At 33.4% G+C, this 18,152-nt stretch overlaps 1 protein-coding gene across 3 annotated transcripts in view; it reads left to right on the forward strand.

Moving 5' to 3' along the window:
* LOC106465011 overlaps positions 1 to 14,608 on the forward strand; it is a 38,956-nt gene extending 24,348 nt beyond the window's left edge. For all 3 annotated transcript variants that reach the window (XM_013925202.2, XM_013925209.2, XM_022393286.1), the window contains 4 exons: positions 1,098 to 1,233; positions 3,248 to 3,430; positions 9,257 to 9,997; positions 11,831 to 14,608. In XM_013925202.2, coding sequence (XP_013780656.1) covers positions 1,098 to 1,233; positions 3,248 to 3,430; positions 9,257 to 9,997; positions 11,831 to 12,033 — 1,263 coding nt within the window. In that variant the 3' untranslated portion in view covers positions 12,034 to 14,608. The remainder of the gene's footprint in view (positions 1 to 1,097; positions 1,234 to 3,247; positions 3,431 to 9,256; positions 9,998 to 11,830) is intronic.
* Positions 14,609 to 18,152: the final 3,544 nt, after the last annotated feature.

Consider the following 18,152-nt stretch of genomic DNA (forward strand, 5'->3'; position numbering starts at 1 on the left):
CGAAATTCAAAAACAAAAAAAAATCTCTCGCAGAAGTGCAACAAAATTTGCGATATTTACTCCTTTAGAATAACAGGCACCTCATCTGAGCATTAATAAAATTTGTCGGTGGGACAGTCCCCCATAACGACATATAATGTGATTTAAAGATTAAAATTTCGCCCAATAAAACATATTCGTCTCGTTTTATTTTCTGTCAAAACGTCTCCACTACCTGATAAATTCAATTCTTGGAAATTATAAACTTGAGACATTTTGAAAAAAAAATCACATGCTCCTGTTTAATACAACTATGTTTAGTTATTATTACGTTTTAATTTGTGATATTCTCTGGCGTTATACTATTTATTGATCAATCCCTTAAAACAAACAAAAAAGCGTTACTTGATGTTTTGGCCAGTCTGTATAAAAACAAAAGCTTTAGGGTTATTCTTAATTTTTGCCAACAAAACAAACATTGAACTTAAGCGTCGTTTATGTGACCGAAAACCTTAATTAATAGCACGTTTATAGAGAAGCAGATCGCAGTAATGTTACATTTTTAAACGAATATCAAAGATTAAAACTTCTAAACAAACTTTTCTCCACAGACACTTTTAATTCTTTCATATTATAAGTTCAGCAAAGAAATAGGATATCCAATGTATTTCATAAAATTAATGTTAACTTTGTTTTAAAACATGCAAAAAAAATCTAGAATTTATTAAAGATCTTAAAGTTAATAAAATTATATATATATATTTGAAAACATAAAGAGTATTATGATTTAAATCAGCACAAGTACGTCTCCTTACGAGCGTGATTCAACGTAATACAGCACAGATGAGTAATAACCAGTTATTATCAATGTTTTGGTGTTATGGTATTCTAAAATATCTGTCTAGCCCACTAGGTCTCCCACTCATATACGCATACACACATGACTGTACATGCGCTAACATCATGCGTCAAAGAATCTAGACGCGACATGTTTGGAGTAAAAGTTTCTCTTATTTCTTTTTTTACTTTTATATCTTAGAAAGTTTACATCTACTCGTTATTTTCATCTATTGTTATGCATTTCCATTGTTTTTGTATTAATGCAAACTGCTTTACAGGTTCAACCTGCCACTGATACAAGAAAAACTGTCTTTACCGATCACAAGCCCCTTTCGACTGACCAGGGCACAGGTCACGCCTACGAGGCAACGCCAGACGCTGGGATTGACAGTTACGCCACTTTTCCCAGGAAAAGTAAGTGTACGCATTACTACAAAATGTTTCTCTTTAAAGACACACCAAAGATGAAATACCTATAAAGTCGCTACTTCGTAGTCTAACTTATATAGAATCACTGACTTTTTAAGTTTTTACTTTCGGAAGATACAGCACACACTTCTATTTAGTGTATACGAGTTCAGTTTCTTTCATAGCAGCACCATGCTGTGGTAGCGACAGTTGATCCGTCTCTGGCGTATTTGGAATAACAAATAGTGTGGATTTCCAATTAATGACCACTATATTCTTCGTTGTGTATAACAAAACGTGTAGCCATAGTAAACAAGACGTTGGACATATGCTAAATAAATTAACTGCGATTCTTCTGAATTAATCTTTTAGATTAATTTCTATAGCTGTGTTAAAACCGAGTTATCTTAATTGCTTCGAGTTATTGTGACCTGAAGTTTGAAAATGTAATCCATTCAATAACTGTAACCCTAACGCCTCAGCTAAGAAGACAGACTCATCTGATACGTTGAATAAAGTATAACCGATGTGACCAGACTGATGTAGCCGAATTCATTTAACTAATTGAATTTGTGAATACTGTGGACCAATTCATTTCGGCTTAAAGTTTTTTTTAATTATCAGTTATTGCTGAGTTCAATATGTTCATTATAAAATTATTTAGTTATCAGTAATTTTGTGACCAGTCCGTTGAATTTGACTCACTTGGTTATCAATAACTGTTTTGCCCCATCCGTTGGAGCCGGATTCATTTAATTAACAAAAACCGTTATAATCAGTCTGTTGAAGCTCGACTCACTTGATTATTAGTAATTGTTTAACCCCATCCGTTGGAACCGGATTCATTTGATTATCAAAAACCATTATGATCAGTCCGTTGAGTTAAACTTATTTGGCTAAGTGTGACCGCTTTTGTCGAACCTTGAAACTATAAAAGAATTTGATAATGTAAAATCATTGTGATCAGGATTTTCAAATATATTACTATATTAACCATAACAGTTGTCATATCATTATAACTATAAACTCATTTCATCAATTATTCATAGACCATTGAATGTATAATACATTGAATATCTGCAATCGCGGTTATGTTTGGACTTTAAGTTGTATTTCTTATTAAGATGAGCTGGGAGTGGCCTAGTATAAGTGTTCCTGAACTGTGAATCAGAGGTTCATGGTTTGCGTCTCGTTGTCAGTACTTTGTGGTCGTGGATTTGCTATGAAAGTAGTGGTCAAGTTCTAGCATTAGGTTAGAGTATCCCAAGAGCTAGCGGTGGGCACTATTGACTGGTTTCCTTCCCTCTAGTCCGCTTAAAATTAAAGAAAGCTATCTGCAGATAGCTCAGCTCTGTGTACTTTTACGCGAAAATTCTAAAAAACGATATATTATGACTAAGTTACGTGTTTGTTTTTCCATCTACAGCTTTGGAGCTAGCAGGATCAAACTTGGCAAGCGGACTAGAGAAGGCTTGGGTGTGTGTATGTGTCCTTATCTGAATGGCGAAGTCCCTTATCAAGGGGGGGGGGGCTATAATGAGCTCGGTATGATGAGGGTCTAGGAGTATTTTTCAGAGTCCCTAAACCGATTATGACATTTTTTTTTATTTCTGGACCCCTTCGGGATCCCAGCAGAGCCAGGTGTGAAACAGTGTTAATTATCCCATTATATCCATTCACAACAAAACCAAATTAAATGCGGCACACCTGCTCAGGTACCACTCGCATGTGTTCTAACGGAGCTTGTATTCGGGTACGGACATCATTGGGGTAGCTATAGAAGTAATTGGGTATAATGGAGGAGTTTTGATCGGTAAATGATCATGAGGGGGGTATTTTGAAACCGCAGTAAAGAACGAGTATTTTATGCTAGTATTCAGTAGTACGCAGTATTTAAAACGTAAAAGAATTACATACTAATTTTTTTTTTCGAACAGGCTTAACATTTAATTTTAATATAACAAAACTTCTAAGGAAAAGTTATATTACTCTTTAAGTTAGTTTAATCTCTCGATTTCAGAGAAAATGTATTCGTCTTCGGCATTCTACGAAGGTTCAAGTACTAAATACCCAACTGTCGAGGAGCAAGTCGAACTCTGCCGAAAAATAGCCGACTCTCTTTCAGCTGACACGAGCAGGAAATCACATGGGGCCAGTATGTTTAATCGACAAGTCGAAAAATCTAATAAATGGGTACATAAAGGTAAGTTATATCTTTACCTATCTAAATACATTTTATGTTTCCTAGTTTGAAAATTAATAAAAAATGAAATATCATCACAACACCATAAGTACAGAGACAAATTTGATCGATTTTTTAAAAAAGTTTCGGAAGTTTGAACAGTTCGGGTAAAAATACAGTTTGGAAACTATCAGGCAAGCATTTTCTAAACCTGAGTTATACTATTAAAATAAAGTAATACAAATTTTCCTACCAAGTTTAAATCACCAATAAATATGCTGACACGATCTTAAGAGTTCACGGAAATTGTAAAAATGCTTTGTGCACTTGCGCACGAATGTCTTAAGTTTCTCTTGCTGTTTATAGATAAGATGCGTCTGGCGCCAAAGATTTGTGCCTGTAGTATATAAAGTGAAACCCCACAGTCAAGTTATTTCAACTCCTTGAACACGGTATACTTTGCATAAGTGTTGACATATGTTGACATTAGATTAATGAACCAGATAACACATGTTACAGTGTTTTAAGCTTGCTTTTATGGTTACTGAAAATACAATATCTGGAACATTTAGCCTCAGTTGTTTAATATAGCCATGATTACAGTCCCTTAAAGTATACAAATAACAAACTGTTTTAATGAACAAGTATATCAATGTTGTTGCTACAAAAGTTTTAGAATTTTAATCAAAAACATACTAATCCTATTCACGTGTGTTTTGTTTACCACAACTATAAGTTGAGTACATTATATCAAAACGATTCTGAGTATGCAAATCAACAAAACACCCGTCATCTGCAGCGAATACAAAGTCGCGGTGGAATTGCATATTTTAGATCTACATTTTAACATTGTTTGGCGTCATGTAGGCAGTATTATTCTACCAAAAATTTATTAGTTATGGGAAGTGTGTATGACAACCCATTCGACTCAAAATATTCATACATTCAAATCATAAAGACGTGTTTAGATCATGTCATCTTTGTACACTAGATAGCTTATAGAAAGCTAAAAGAAACAATGGTGTACTTTAGACATGACAGCCTTATGACGGAGCTTTTTGCAAGTTAACTATACTGCAGGGTTATTTTCAAGAATCACGGCCTTCAGATAGAGTGTGACAGGACGTGATGACATGGACTGCAACAACGTGGTGAGGCTCCAAAATAGTTTTCATATAACGTTCTCATTCTTTACATTAGCTGTAACCATGTTAATTAATGCTCTTTAGTGGGCTAAAGTGGCAAGCAGAATTAGTCCTAGTTTTTGATATTCTTAATAAGCGGATTATACGTCATGTACCAGTCATTAGTCTATCCCTACAAAGTTTCATATAAATATTATGAAGTGTTTTACTTTCAACATTTCGATGTGTAAACAACACATTCAGGACTATTAAAAACACAACCAGGCATAAATTCCGAGTATTGATCAAATGAGCTCCTAATCAAGTGTTAATATAATTAACTTGATTAAACAAAAGTGAATACCAATCATTTATCTTTCAATAACTGTATAATAATAGATTGTTGTAATATTGTTATTGTGGCAGTTTGTATAACTTGACCAAAATCAAGACTATTGTTATAGTTTTAAAAACGATATTATTTCTAAACACATAATTAAAATGTCCTGAGCCTAGGTTATTATTCTTAAAACAATTTATTGGTAAGGTTTAGATTTGAGAAGGTTCACTTTCAATAAGCCTACCCACCCTTCAATAAATAAAACTGTTGTAATGTATATATATGTGTGTGTGTGTGTGTGTGTGTGTTACCATGAGCTTCAGAAGCTGTCTAATATTTTCATTAACATTGAATTTTTAGAGTTAAAATGAACTCTTAAAACACAAATATATTTTGAGACACATCTGTAATGTTTCGAAAATCAATTTTTGTGAAATTGTTTACATTTCACACTAGATGTAAAGTTAGCGCTTTAGTCTTTCAAACGCTAAACCACCAGTGGATCAGCGATAAATGTGAAGGCTTACAACGCTTAAAATCGGGTTTCGATACCATTGGTTGACACAGAACAGATAACCTATTGTGTAGCTTTGCGCTTAACTACAAAAAACTCCATTTGCACAAGACGTTAAATTCAAATTATAACTATAAGTTTGTCCAAGTTTATATATAATAATTTTTACAAGGTACTCTTGATATTTTTCCGGCTTGACGAGCAAAGATATTCTTTTATTATCATCCTTTCATTTTTGTAAAGTCACTAACATTTACAACGTGCCTCTCTTGACGCCTGTGGGTTTCGTTCTTTTGCCAAACTGTCAGAAGTGACGTCAACAGCAGCTTCTATCTCCATTTATGTATGCATTACAGGAGAGAGGCTAGTATTATAAAAGTTAGTCACAAGAAGCCGTTACACTGATGTATTAGTGTTGGAACCTAAATTTCTCTCCGCTGGCGTGGCATCAAGAAGAAAAAAGTCATGTACATAAATATAACTATTTACTTATGCTGTTTGATAGTTTTTAACTCTACCTTGTGCAGGTATGTTCCTCTAAGTGTATCTATGCTATATATAAAAAATATAAAATATTTCTAAGCATTCACACATTTCCAGTGACAAATATTTGCATGCCGAATGGTATTATTGTGAACAATATGAATTAACATTTGTATATTTTGAATAACACGTAACTTATGCGGTAAATCAAAAATACATTAGGTATCTTCATTACAGATTATATTTTCCATTTTACTTTTGGAGAAGATGAAAAGACACCTGCAATATAAATAATTAAACAGTTAGCCAATTGTACAATACTGAATAATAAATTGCATGCAATGCCATAATATTATTCACACATCTGAGTTAATTTAAGTTGCTGTATGGTGAATTAAAAGGAACTTAAAACTCATAATATTATTCACACATCTGAGTTAATTTAGGTTACTATATGGTGAATTAAAAGGAACTTAAAAACTCATAATAATATTCACACATCTGAATTAATTTAGGTTACTGTATGGTGAATTCAAAGCTTTAAAACCCATAAATAGTATAAACACATAACCACTGTAAGAAGTTTAGTTGTATTTCTTTGACTTACAAACCCAAACTTTGCTGATGAGCCTTCAATCAGCGAAACTACAGTCCACAGCAGATGGTGCGACGAATCAATAAATAGATTAGGCTTCTACGTCACAGATTATATTCTCAATTTTACCTTTAATGAAATGAAGTGAAATCTGTAATATAAACTCGTAACCGTACGTTTTAAGTATTTTGGTATCAATACATTCATGTTGGCAAGGGTATTTTTAGATCTGCATCTCTTATAGTAAAAACAAGTACTGTAAAGAACTGTCAGCTTGCATGAATGATTCATTTTAACTGCTGCTCACACATCAGCGATTTAGACATACTGTTTTATTTATACTTTCGCCCCCAAGTGGTAAAACGGTATGTCTGCGGACTTAAAACGCTTGATACCTTGTTTCAATACCTGTGGTGGGCAGAGCACAGAGAGCCCATTGTGTAGCTTTGTGCTTAACTTCAAACAAATAAACAAATGATTTATACATTCTAACTAAAACATTTAATTTTGTTGCTGAAGAAGATCCGGTTGCTGTAGATCTGTGCAAAAATAAAAACTTTATTCTTGGTAACATTTCTATTCAATGGAAAATATTTTATTTCAAATTAATCTTTGAAGTTTGAGTGGAAAATCTTGACAAGAAAAGATACACTACATTAAGTTTAAAGTTCAGTTTCTTTTTTCTTTTTTTAGATATAAGCCGGACTGAAGGTAAAAGTTAAACAATTCAATCGGTTGAATTCTATTCTGAAAATTGTAATTAATTTGCTCATAAAAATTAAAATTGGTCATTTTCAAGACCAACATCATTAGCATTCAATACTGGAACCTAAAAATACGATTCACTGTATTTCTTTGTATACGATTTATACAAACACTTAACTTCAATTTAATACCGCAATGTTATAGAGTCAATCAATACGTTTTAATAAATAGTTGCTTTACGCAAGTAAGAGGCGAGATAACTCCATGCTACAATACATGTTATTCTATTTTGTGGTCGATCAGTACTGTCACAATAGTAATAATAAATTATGGGAACTTAAATTTTTGAGTCTTCAAGTCAATATATGATAAGAATTGTTATGTTCGCCTAGGACTATTTTTAGTGGAGTATCAGTAACCTTTAAGTTTGCCTGGTGGTTAGAGCACTCGACTCTGAATACACATGCTCAAACTTTCACCCGTAGAGACGTTACAATGTGACAATTAATCCCATTATTCATTGGTAAATGACAGCCCAAGAGTTGGCAGAAGGTGCTGCCTGACATTTGCCTTTCGGGAGCTCTGGTCGGCAGCTCAAAATTAGGGACGGCGGCAGGTAAACAAAAACAAAATCTTAATCTTTCAAAGACAAAAATCATGTAAACATCAACTCTGAATTAGAATTTTTTTTCGGTACTCAATTTTAAGACGTATTTCAATCTATATTATTTTCCTTTTTAAACACTGGATCTTTAGTTTCTGTTTATATTAACTAGCTTGAATACGTATAAAATCTTGTTGAATGGTATTCTAGCTGAGCTATTCCAATTGTAGATTCAATACGAAATTAGTGACATAAAATTCAATGTACAGTGAGTTTTGAATATCTGCAGAGGTTCAAGTACGCTATGTTAAAATGATTTTGAATATGCAAATCAACAAGTTACGTGACAACCACATTTGATATAAAGTTATGGTGGAAAGAAATGTATCAGAACTACATTTTGACATTCTTTGGCGTTTCGTATGTAGTATGATAATATCGAAAATTAATCGCTATTGTAAAGTATATCAACAACCCTTTCCGATGTAAAATATTCATACACTCGGATCATAAAGATGTGTTCAAATCGAAGACGGGGATATCCTTTATAATTAGAGACATTTTAAAACAAAAGTATATGGATCAACTTGGGGAACCAGGACCATACAGAAATGGATTTGCAAAATATCGTATTCCATTCGTAGTAAGCAAAGTGTGGCATCTTGTAACAGGTGAGAATCTGTTTTAGATAGAATTAATAAAACGAGACATCAACGTGTTTTACTCGTACAATAATTTATTTGTAAAGTTTAAAAAATATAACTTAATAGAAACTTTAAAACTCTACATGTTTCGGTGGAAGTAATTTCACCATCTTCAGGAGAATAAATCACGAAGTACACATGAAGTTTCTTATAAACCTAATGTACGTGTATAATTAACATCTTTTTACAGTGGCGCCTTGCTAGTTATACACAGGAACTGTAAGTTTTACGTATTGGGGTGAGAATCTGCGAACACAAACGTGAGGGCCAAAAGCCGTCCATGTGTCCCAAGCAACTGTACGCAACATAACTAAGAAAGGTCCGGAAAAGTGACACAATTCTCGTGTACACAAGTTGCTTCCATAGCATATCCGTTCAACCATTGCATGCCTCAAACAGCTGAAAAATTAAACGGATAATGATACTATTCTGTGCAAAGACATGCTGGTGAAGTTGCTTGACACAGGCTCTTTGGATATCTGTGCGATCAGACTGTTGAAATTGGCGCTAGAAAATTGTCGTCCTCGAACACTAGATAGCCAACTGAAAGCTTGCATGGGATAATAGTATACTTTGGACATGACAGCCTTACGACGGAGCCTTTTCCAATAGAATCTACGTTATTATCAGGATACATGGTCGCTATATAGAGCATTACTGGACGGTGTACATGGACTATAACGATGCAGTGATGCTCCAAAATCTTTTTGATATAACTTACTTAGCCTGTGATGTATAACTGTTCCATGATGTAACTTTATTCATTGATTGCTTTTAGATCAAGAGACAGATACTGGACCCTGTAAGCAAGAAATATTCAAAGAGGTGAAACTTACAGAACAAGTAAAAGCTGAACCTCCTAGACCTGAACCAGACAGTAGTAAAGAAGATGACACATCTCCAAAATTAAAGCTGATCCTCGACCCCAGACATCTACAAGATGCTAGTCAATTACGAAAGGAAGGACAAAATATTAGCGAACATAACGTAGTTAGTCCAGAAGTTTGTCTAGACCTGGTCAAGGATCTAAAATCTCCTGCTGGAAAAGGAGCTGTAATGTTTGCTAAACGTAAGCAAAATTCTGAAAACTGGATTGTTGATGAAGACAAAGTCAAAGCTCACCATCCGCCACAGAAGCCTCTTAACCCTCTGTCCACAGAAGTGACAAAAACTGGCCCTCAAGCAACAAGGCTCCAGGAAATGATGCAACATCCACGTCTGAAGATCGTCAAGAGTCCGTGGGAGGCTGCGCTGGAGTCTCCTATAGGAAGCTGTGATGGTGCGTTTCAGGAAGTCCAGCCTGAGTTTAAACCAGAACCATTGGCTTCTAGTAATCTCCAAGCAGGAAGAATTAAAGCTCAATCTCCCCCTGCAACCACACCAAAAGACAGTTTCGTTTCCCCCTCCAGCACTACTGTTACTTCTCTGGCTCCTGTAGTGGGCAGCCGTTTCCTACCATCTACGAACTATGGTCTCTATCGACCCAGTGCTCCTAAAGGTTGGGGTGGACGGACTAAAGGTGAGTAGACTTTCTTAAAAAGACTGAGGCTATAATATAACTTAACTATGATTTTTATATTGACTACATTATTATTTTCAGCATTTTGATAGACATTTTATCACTAAATGTTCACAATAAAATCTGCCTTATGAAACTCGTTTGAAGTTAACATATGTCACTTTTACATACTTTTACACGTGCACAAAATATTTTCAGTTACTTACAACAAATCGTTTTTTTTTTCTATCTAAGAACTGATATATAGATATTTTATTCTTCATATTTGAGGATGATGTTTAATTGATTATAAAGCATAATGCAAATCACACATAAATCGGTAAACTAATAAAAATATTCTTATTTCAACAATGTTCATTTTAGTGTCGGAGCTAAATAAATCGTTATAAATACGTCATTAGTTAACTGGTAACCAAAGTGTCAGCTCTGTTTATACAAGTTATTTTACAATAAAATCTTGCAGCTATATAGTATTTATCTTTATGCAATTGAAATAAAAATTTGACCGTATAGCATCTAAAATATGTTCGGGTCAGTTTACAGTTCTATCCAAGAGTGACAAAAGTTTAACTGTTAAGAGTTTTGAAAAATACTGGAAACCAACTCTAAAATACATTCACGCCAACTTCACTCCATCCAAAGTGCCACATGTGTAATAAGCGCCATTTGTGATACTTGTGCAAGGTGTTTTCATTTAACACGTATGTTATGAAAGGGTTGGGAAAAGGAAAAACCATGCATTGCGCCCAAGAATGCTCGGAAATGTTTGGTTTGGTTACAGTCCATTTAGCACTGGAGTTACGATAATTATTAGCAACGTTTAGGGAGAAACGAAAGACAATTCTCATCATTAAAATTAAAAGCAGCAGCCGAATAAGGGTTTGGAGACAGATTTACTGAGATTATGTTATACCTTCTATGAAAGGAGTGTACTGGGAGTGTTAAAACGTGAGCTACATTTCGTGCATTGGACATGGGACCTATCTGTGAAATATCTGAATGTTAGTTGCCAAATAAGGGTTTGGAGACAGAAAAACAAATAAAAAATCTGACTGTGACTATGCTATGAAATGAGTGTACTGGGAATGTTACGGTATGAGCTGCATTCTGGGCAACGTGCATTTAACTATAGGTGAAATATCTGCAAATTTAAATGTCGATGAAGACAAGAGATTTAAAATTAACAAGTTCTAGGGACTATGATAGAACCTTTTTAGTCAACAACCCAATATGCTTTGCAGAAGAATAAGTATGACTGCAAAAAAAAGATAAAATAATAATAATAATACGTACGGTCTGTTTCTTAAGTACCAATATCAGCATCTTCCAATGACTCATTCGAAATCCAAATCTTAACCCACCAAAAAAAAACACTATCTTCCAAACGTCATCGGTGAACCAGCCTCGACAGACACCAATGAATTAAAAGTGCACCAGACATCGCTAAAAACTAGTTGAGAGTTCGTCTCAAAGAACAGAAGAAGTCATTCAGCTTAAGGACAGTGTCATACCTTATTAATGTAATGATCATTAGAACCTTCTTTTATCTCCAGAAATTACGGCAGAGCAGCATATATGTAGGTGTTTGTGTTCAAGTCAATATAAATAGATAAAACCAGCAAGAGAAAAAAAGAAATAACAAAGATTTTGTAGCAGAGAAAGGAGTCATACAAGTGACAGGTTAAACAGGCTAATAAGGATTTTCCAATTAGGGGAGTACACAAACAATTTGGACAAATATCTGGTTTCGTTTTGTCAAACTTTGTTAGTACTGATACTATTAATCTCCAAAATTTTAACCTGTTTTATGAATATTTACTTTTTTTTTCACAGTAAGTACAACTCCTACAACTCAACAACCTCTCGTTCCTGAACCAGCAGCATCAACTCTTTCGGATAAAATCTCACCATCAACCTCACAGAAAATGTCTTTCCGTAACTTCAATAGCACTCCGAAAACTTGGTCAGCAGCAAAGACAACGCCAGAGCAATTCACATATAAACCAATTAAAGTCAATTTAGGATTTATTAAGTGAAAATCGGCCTCCTTCCTCGGAACTCAGTCTTCTTTATCTGTAGTCACTTGTTTACTAGCACTGGATTATTAATTAGTAATACGGATGATATTACATCACAATACCATTGATAATAATTTTATTTACGTTATGTTTTACAGACCCATTATGTAGGAAAATCTAACATGTAAATTAGGGGTAGAGGATGAAACAACTCTTGCTTAGCTCAGTGCGGAAAATTACGTGACAAAAACATATTTTTTATAGAATTCCCTTACTGCAACCAAAATGTACTCCTCCCATCTCATGAATTGGGTGTTTATGTCAATATTTTGAGTAAAAAAAATGGAGTGTATGATAGCATTTCAACTATACTTTATCAAAATGCTATTACATACTCTCCTCACTATAAAACCGTACTGAGCCAGTACAGGATGATGGGATTAAAACTATTATAATTATTATTGCTATGTAATATCGCATCAATTACCCATTAAGGTATCACGATCTTCTCGGTTAATTATTATACACTGCTTTACTGAATTATTTTGTAGTTAAAGAAAATATATTTAAGTATTTCTCAGTATCGTGGCATACTTATTTCAAAATATTTAAACAGTAGCCCTAGTTAAAAATGGCTAAAAATGTTTTCAAGTGGGCCACCTCTAGTGAATTTAAGTAAATATAGCTTTCTAAACGTGTGTTTGATCATTAATCTTCTTTCATAACGTCCAATATCAACTATATTGATTAATTTAAGTTGCTCCTTTTCTCACATTTTGCTTTGTGATTTAATTTAAAAATGTGAGTTCAAAAATGTTCAGTCCCATTAACTGCTGATTTTTGTATAATGGTGTTCCTACGTTGTGCTTTATCTGCTTATTCTGTGAAATATTTGAGTACATCCAAGATCATAATAAAATCTGTCTATGCTTTATAATCTTGGATGTACTCAAATATTTGCACCATCACCGTGGACAGGATGTTGCAGATGTTATTTGAAACATTAATTTAAATTAACGTTCTTTACCTACCCGCCTAAATCCTATCGAACTTTACATCATTGTTTTAAAAATACACCGTTTAACTACATTTTAATAATTTGTCTGGCGATGTTAAAGAAACTTAAAAGTAATTTCCTAAAATGATGACGATGATCAATATTTTTCTAGTTTCAAAATTCTACATGAACAACTGTGATTCGTTTATTTATGTGTATAGGTGAAAAGTTTGTCATCAGAAAGTTTAAAGGTACTAACAACACATTAGAAAACATATTTCAAATAATCATTTTTAGTTATTACAGACATATTTAATAAGAAACGGCATCGTATATTGACCTTCAGATTGTAAAATGCACTTAAAATAAGCATGTAAAATAAGTAGTAATTTAACAATGCTATTTTTTTGTTCTTCTTTATAACTCTATCTTTCGTTAACACTCGAATGTTTATGTTTTTGCTTTCAGAGAATAAGTTTCATTCAAGAAAATATTAGGAATTACTAGACCGATATATATCAGCTTTTAGAGGATATTACGTTTTGAAAACAGTTTATGTTCTTAAAGCTTTTGCTTAGGTGATGTTATATTTTAACTTTAATGCTTGAGAGAGAGAGAAAGAATAAAACACAATTGATGACTGTATTGTATTTCTATTATTGGAATAAACAAGTATAGATGCCTTAAAACGTATTAGTAATTTTTTGAGCCACTTTTATAAAGAAGAATTTAGACATGCCTACCGATCTTAAGCCTGAATGTAACTGTTAATCTTAATACATACGTAAATATTATTTGTAGGATAAAACTTGATATATCTCTACATTCGACTTAACCATTGCTTGCTTGTTTCAAGTCATGATTATCATCTAACGAATCAATTTTAGAAAACGAACACAAACTTTACCATATTCTGACTCAGTATGCTTCTGACTAACATATTTTCCACAGTATTCTCATTAATTGTTTAATTTTTTACACGTTATATATATATTCTAGAATGAGATCCCCAAAAGAACTCTTCTTTCAAGATTCGCCCAGTACCCTTTAAGGCAAAAAGAGATTAAAATGATTTTACTTTACTTAGTCTATCAATCCCATATGTGCGGTAAACAAAGTTGCTACATTGTCAGTTTACAGTAGTGGGCTATATTCCCAAGTAAAAGCAACCAGATACAGATGTTAGCAACGCCATTCCTGATACACATTATGTTGTCCAAAAAGCTAATCAAAATTTGCATTTAAAATACACTGAATACCACTTCAAAATACCTCACAACCTAAAGTACAACAAGATGGCTGTGAACAAAATATCTTTAGATTAAGCTGGACAGCGTTGTGACAATGGGGATTCCCCTAATTATGTGCACAAGCTAAATGCTCACATTAGCATTATAATAGAAGCATCTTGTGGTCAAGAAGTCCTGAATATTATACTATAGTACGTGTCATTGTGAACTGTGTGTATCATCCTGGATGAAAGCTGTCTTGTTGATCTAGAATTAATGTGTCTGTAAAGAGGTACGTACGATGGGCTACAAGAAGATACATTATTGCCGAGTAACGTGTTGCAAATGTGTTAGACCATGTTTGACTTAAATTTAACTGACATATACAGATTAGCCTCATCAGGTTTATTATGTAAAGCTTATGACTGACTTCGTGTAGTACATATACATATATTCAGAGTACTTTGCGAATGAGTGCAATTTTACTTTTGATTATAATATATATGAATTTAATAGTCTTTTCTAAACATTTTATATTAAATTAATGTAATACTTCGTAGCAGAACGTATGCAGAATTGTTAACATTTCTGAGCGGAAAGACTTTATTCCAATTTCTATGTAGTGTGTGTTATGTTTGCTTTTTTTAGCTGGGAGTCCGCTTCTTGCAATATCTGATACACTACATACATGTAAATACTTTTATAATGCTTAATAAAGTTTTTGAAATTTCAAAGCAATGCTAATATTTTTATGAAGAATTTTTTATGACATAATGGAAATCTGACGTGGTTTTCTTCGGCTGTTCTGAGAGCTTTATAATTCAAAGGCTAACAGGATAAAACTGCTACCATAATGTGTATTCATAAAATATTTGTAAATGTTTAATGGGGAAGCCATCTCCTCCATAAAATTAAATTAGGAGTTTCCTTAAATGGTGTTGAATAAAGCCTGAAAAGCCAGCTTACTAACAGAGCCGGACTTGGCCTAGTGATAATCATACCAGGCTGCGTACCTAAAGGACCAAAGTTAGCTGTTTAGCTCATGAACCGTTCAGGTGGAAAATAACAAATAAGAAATGCATTTATAAGAACTTCTGAATGAAAGAATAGAGCTTAGTAACATATAAATCACACCATATATTTATATTCATAGCCGACGAAAGTCTTTCACTCAATACCAGGGATCTCCAAGGCGACTAGAATACAAAAGACACTTATGGTTGAAACGCTACTTATAATAACAAATTGATTGGACAACAACTGTTACAGTGAATTTAGATGTGTAACGTATGTACGTTAGGCAATAAAGTAAATTGTTTTAAAATTGCTTCTAAACATTTTTAAACGTTTTTTTTTCAATATTAAGCAGAACAGATTTAGTGGAAAATTTTGTTTATGTTTAACAAACGTATTTTCAGCACGTTTTTATAATTTGTTCTTATTTTTTACGTCAACTCCAAATTACAAAATTTTCACATTATTTATTGATATATCATAATGCATAAACAGCCGAATATTTTCGCGTATTGTGCCTTTTTACATTGTTAGTAGGTAACTAGGTAAACCTCCTTCAGAAATACATCTTCTGCCTAAACAAGTAGCAACTATATAGAAAAGATAACGTGGGTTTTGGAGTTGTGAATAACGTCCAACGCCTTTTCACTACTGACATCTTAAAGCCCAAAACCAATGCAAAGTATTTACCAAAAATGTTATTTACTGGTACAGAATGGTTCGCAAATCTATACACTTATGCTCTTAACAGCATCTGAAAGACAACTTTAATATTTTTGAATTAAATTTCTGTAGATGAGGTTTTGTTTGAAATACATACATCTGAATTTATGTTAAAAGCTATAAATCAGAAATCTCTGACAAATGCTCGAGTTTTTCCAATATAAAACAATCAGAAAATAACATCCAACATAATAAACTAATCTACTTACATTCGAATGTAGCTATTGATTTCAGTCCTATATATAGATACACCTCTCACCATGAAGGTAAATTAAGATACTATTTCAAAGATTGACTTGTATGTCAGGAAAACTGTTTTTGGCACACTTACTTCACAAAGATAAAACTCTTTTCTCATAAGTTCAAAACTTTTAATACTATGAGAGAAATGAAATGGACAGGAAAAATACATTTTTGATGTTTAAAGATTAGGAATATACTCATGATCTCTTTGTCAGCTAATTATTATTTAACTTTGAAAATGATCAACTTAAACTAGTCCTTTACACGGTTATCCCCATATCTTACTTACTACTTAAATTGATTTCTGAATACTTATCACACATTTTAACACTGGTACTTAACCAAATTTCAAAGTATATATCATCAGCATGTATTTCATTATTTTACCTAATTTAACCCCTTCAACCTTTCAAAAACATTTTTGAATTTATGAAATACTTTTGCACGAGCTCAAAGAAACACATAGAAACGTTTTTTTCATCCTCAATAAAACTTCATTTAAAACTCTTGACGTTTCGGTGTTTCACTGCCATCATTAGGTGTGTCGTGTTACACATACAACACTGAGCAATTGATACAAAAAAAAAGGTCATTTCATCATATAGCTGAGGAAGGTGGAAGATTGCTACTTTTCTTACATAAAACTTGCTGATAAATTATACGTATTTAATGTTATGTTTGAATTACCATAGAAAATTTTCAATAAGTTCTCGTACATTAAATTCCATTTCCGTATTTGGTTTAATCAAGAATTTGACCACATCTTATGTTTGTCCCATTGTTGGATATATAGCCTTTGTGGTAATATTTTAAACTGCATTTGGTTTGACCTATGTATTTCTCGTATCACTTGCATGTAATTTCATGTATAAACGTTTCATCCAAGAACTGTATTTTAACTTTTATAACAGGAAGTATAATTTTTTTGTATTGATTGGTTTGAAAACAGGTATACATAACGTTTACAATTTTGTTCGTCACGTTTTTCGCCAATAGTATGGAGTACAACCATGTTTTGGGCTTTCTTATAATACTAACTCTTCAATTTAGTATACTTCATCATGTTATTACATATATTCTTTTCTTATGATGCGTTTTATCATGTCGATAAGGAAATTAGCAAGAAAATTAAAACTAGAATAGCTTACCTCCACAAAATAAGTCACCACGCTCATGGATGCAGACCACAGATAATAATGTACATTTACAAAACATTTATCAGACCCTTATTAGACTAAGGCTCTATGATAACCTGTAATATGAATAACAACCAACAGTTGATACTCCAAAAATTACAAAATAATGTAATACGTCTTACCCACCGCCTCCCTCACTACACACCAGCATGCTACGTTGAAAAACACACCTCACTACACACAATACAAAAACGCATTTCTAAACTTCCCACCAAATACTACAAAAAAAAGCCACCCACCGGAACTCACTCAAAGCCGAATTCCATAAACTTGCCGCCACCCCAAACCATGGCGCAAATATCTATCCCCATACAACATGATACACAAGACCACTATCATACCACCATGATCTATAAAACTATTAAGAGTATACTTTATTCTATGTATAACCATTTAAATCTTCAGTCTCTTTTCAGATCTTAAGCCCTTCAATAGCTCTTCACTCGGGCACTAGCCGGGCTTTTCTTTCAGTCCCGACTAGTGAAAGTGGGTTTTCTCGGGGTACTCCCGTTTCCCCCACACCAAACTCTTAAACATTGGATCTATAGATCCCAGCCATGGCACTTGGATCCACTGATCCCCGCCAGGCCCTGTAAAAGTCAGTTTGCTTCAGTTTGTTTCGATAAATTGTCAACAATGGCTGCCGACTTGCTCATTCTACAAGATCAACCGGCCTCTGCTACACCTTGGACTTGCCTTCACTTCCGCCCACTTGCCTCATCATCATCTGTATAC

The sequence above is a fragment of the Limulus polyphemus genome, unplaced genomic scaffold (assembly GCF_000517525.1).
Source record: "Limulus polyphemus unplaced genomic scaffold, Limulus_polyphemus-2.1.2 Scaffold64, whole genome shotgun sequence".
In the NCBI taxonomy this organism is placed as follows: domain Eukaryota; kingdom Metazoa; phylum Arthropoda; class Merostomata; order Xiphosura; family Limulidae; genus Limulus; species Limulus polyphemus.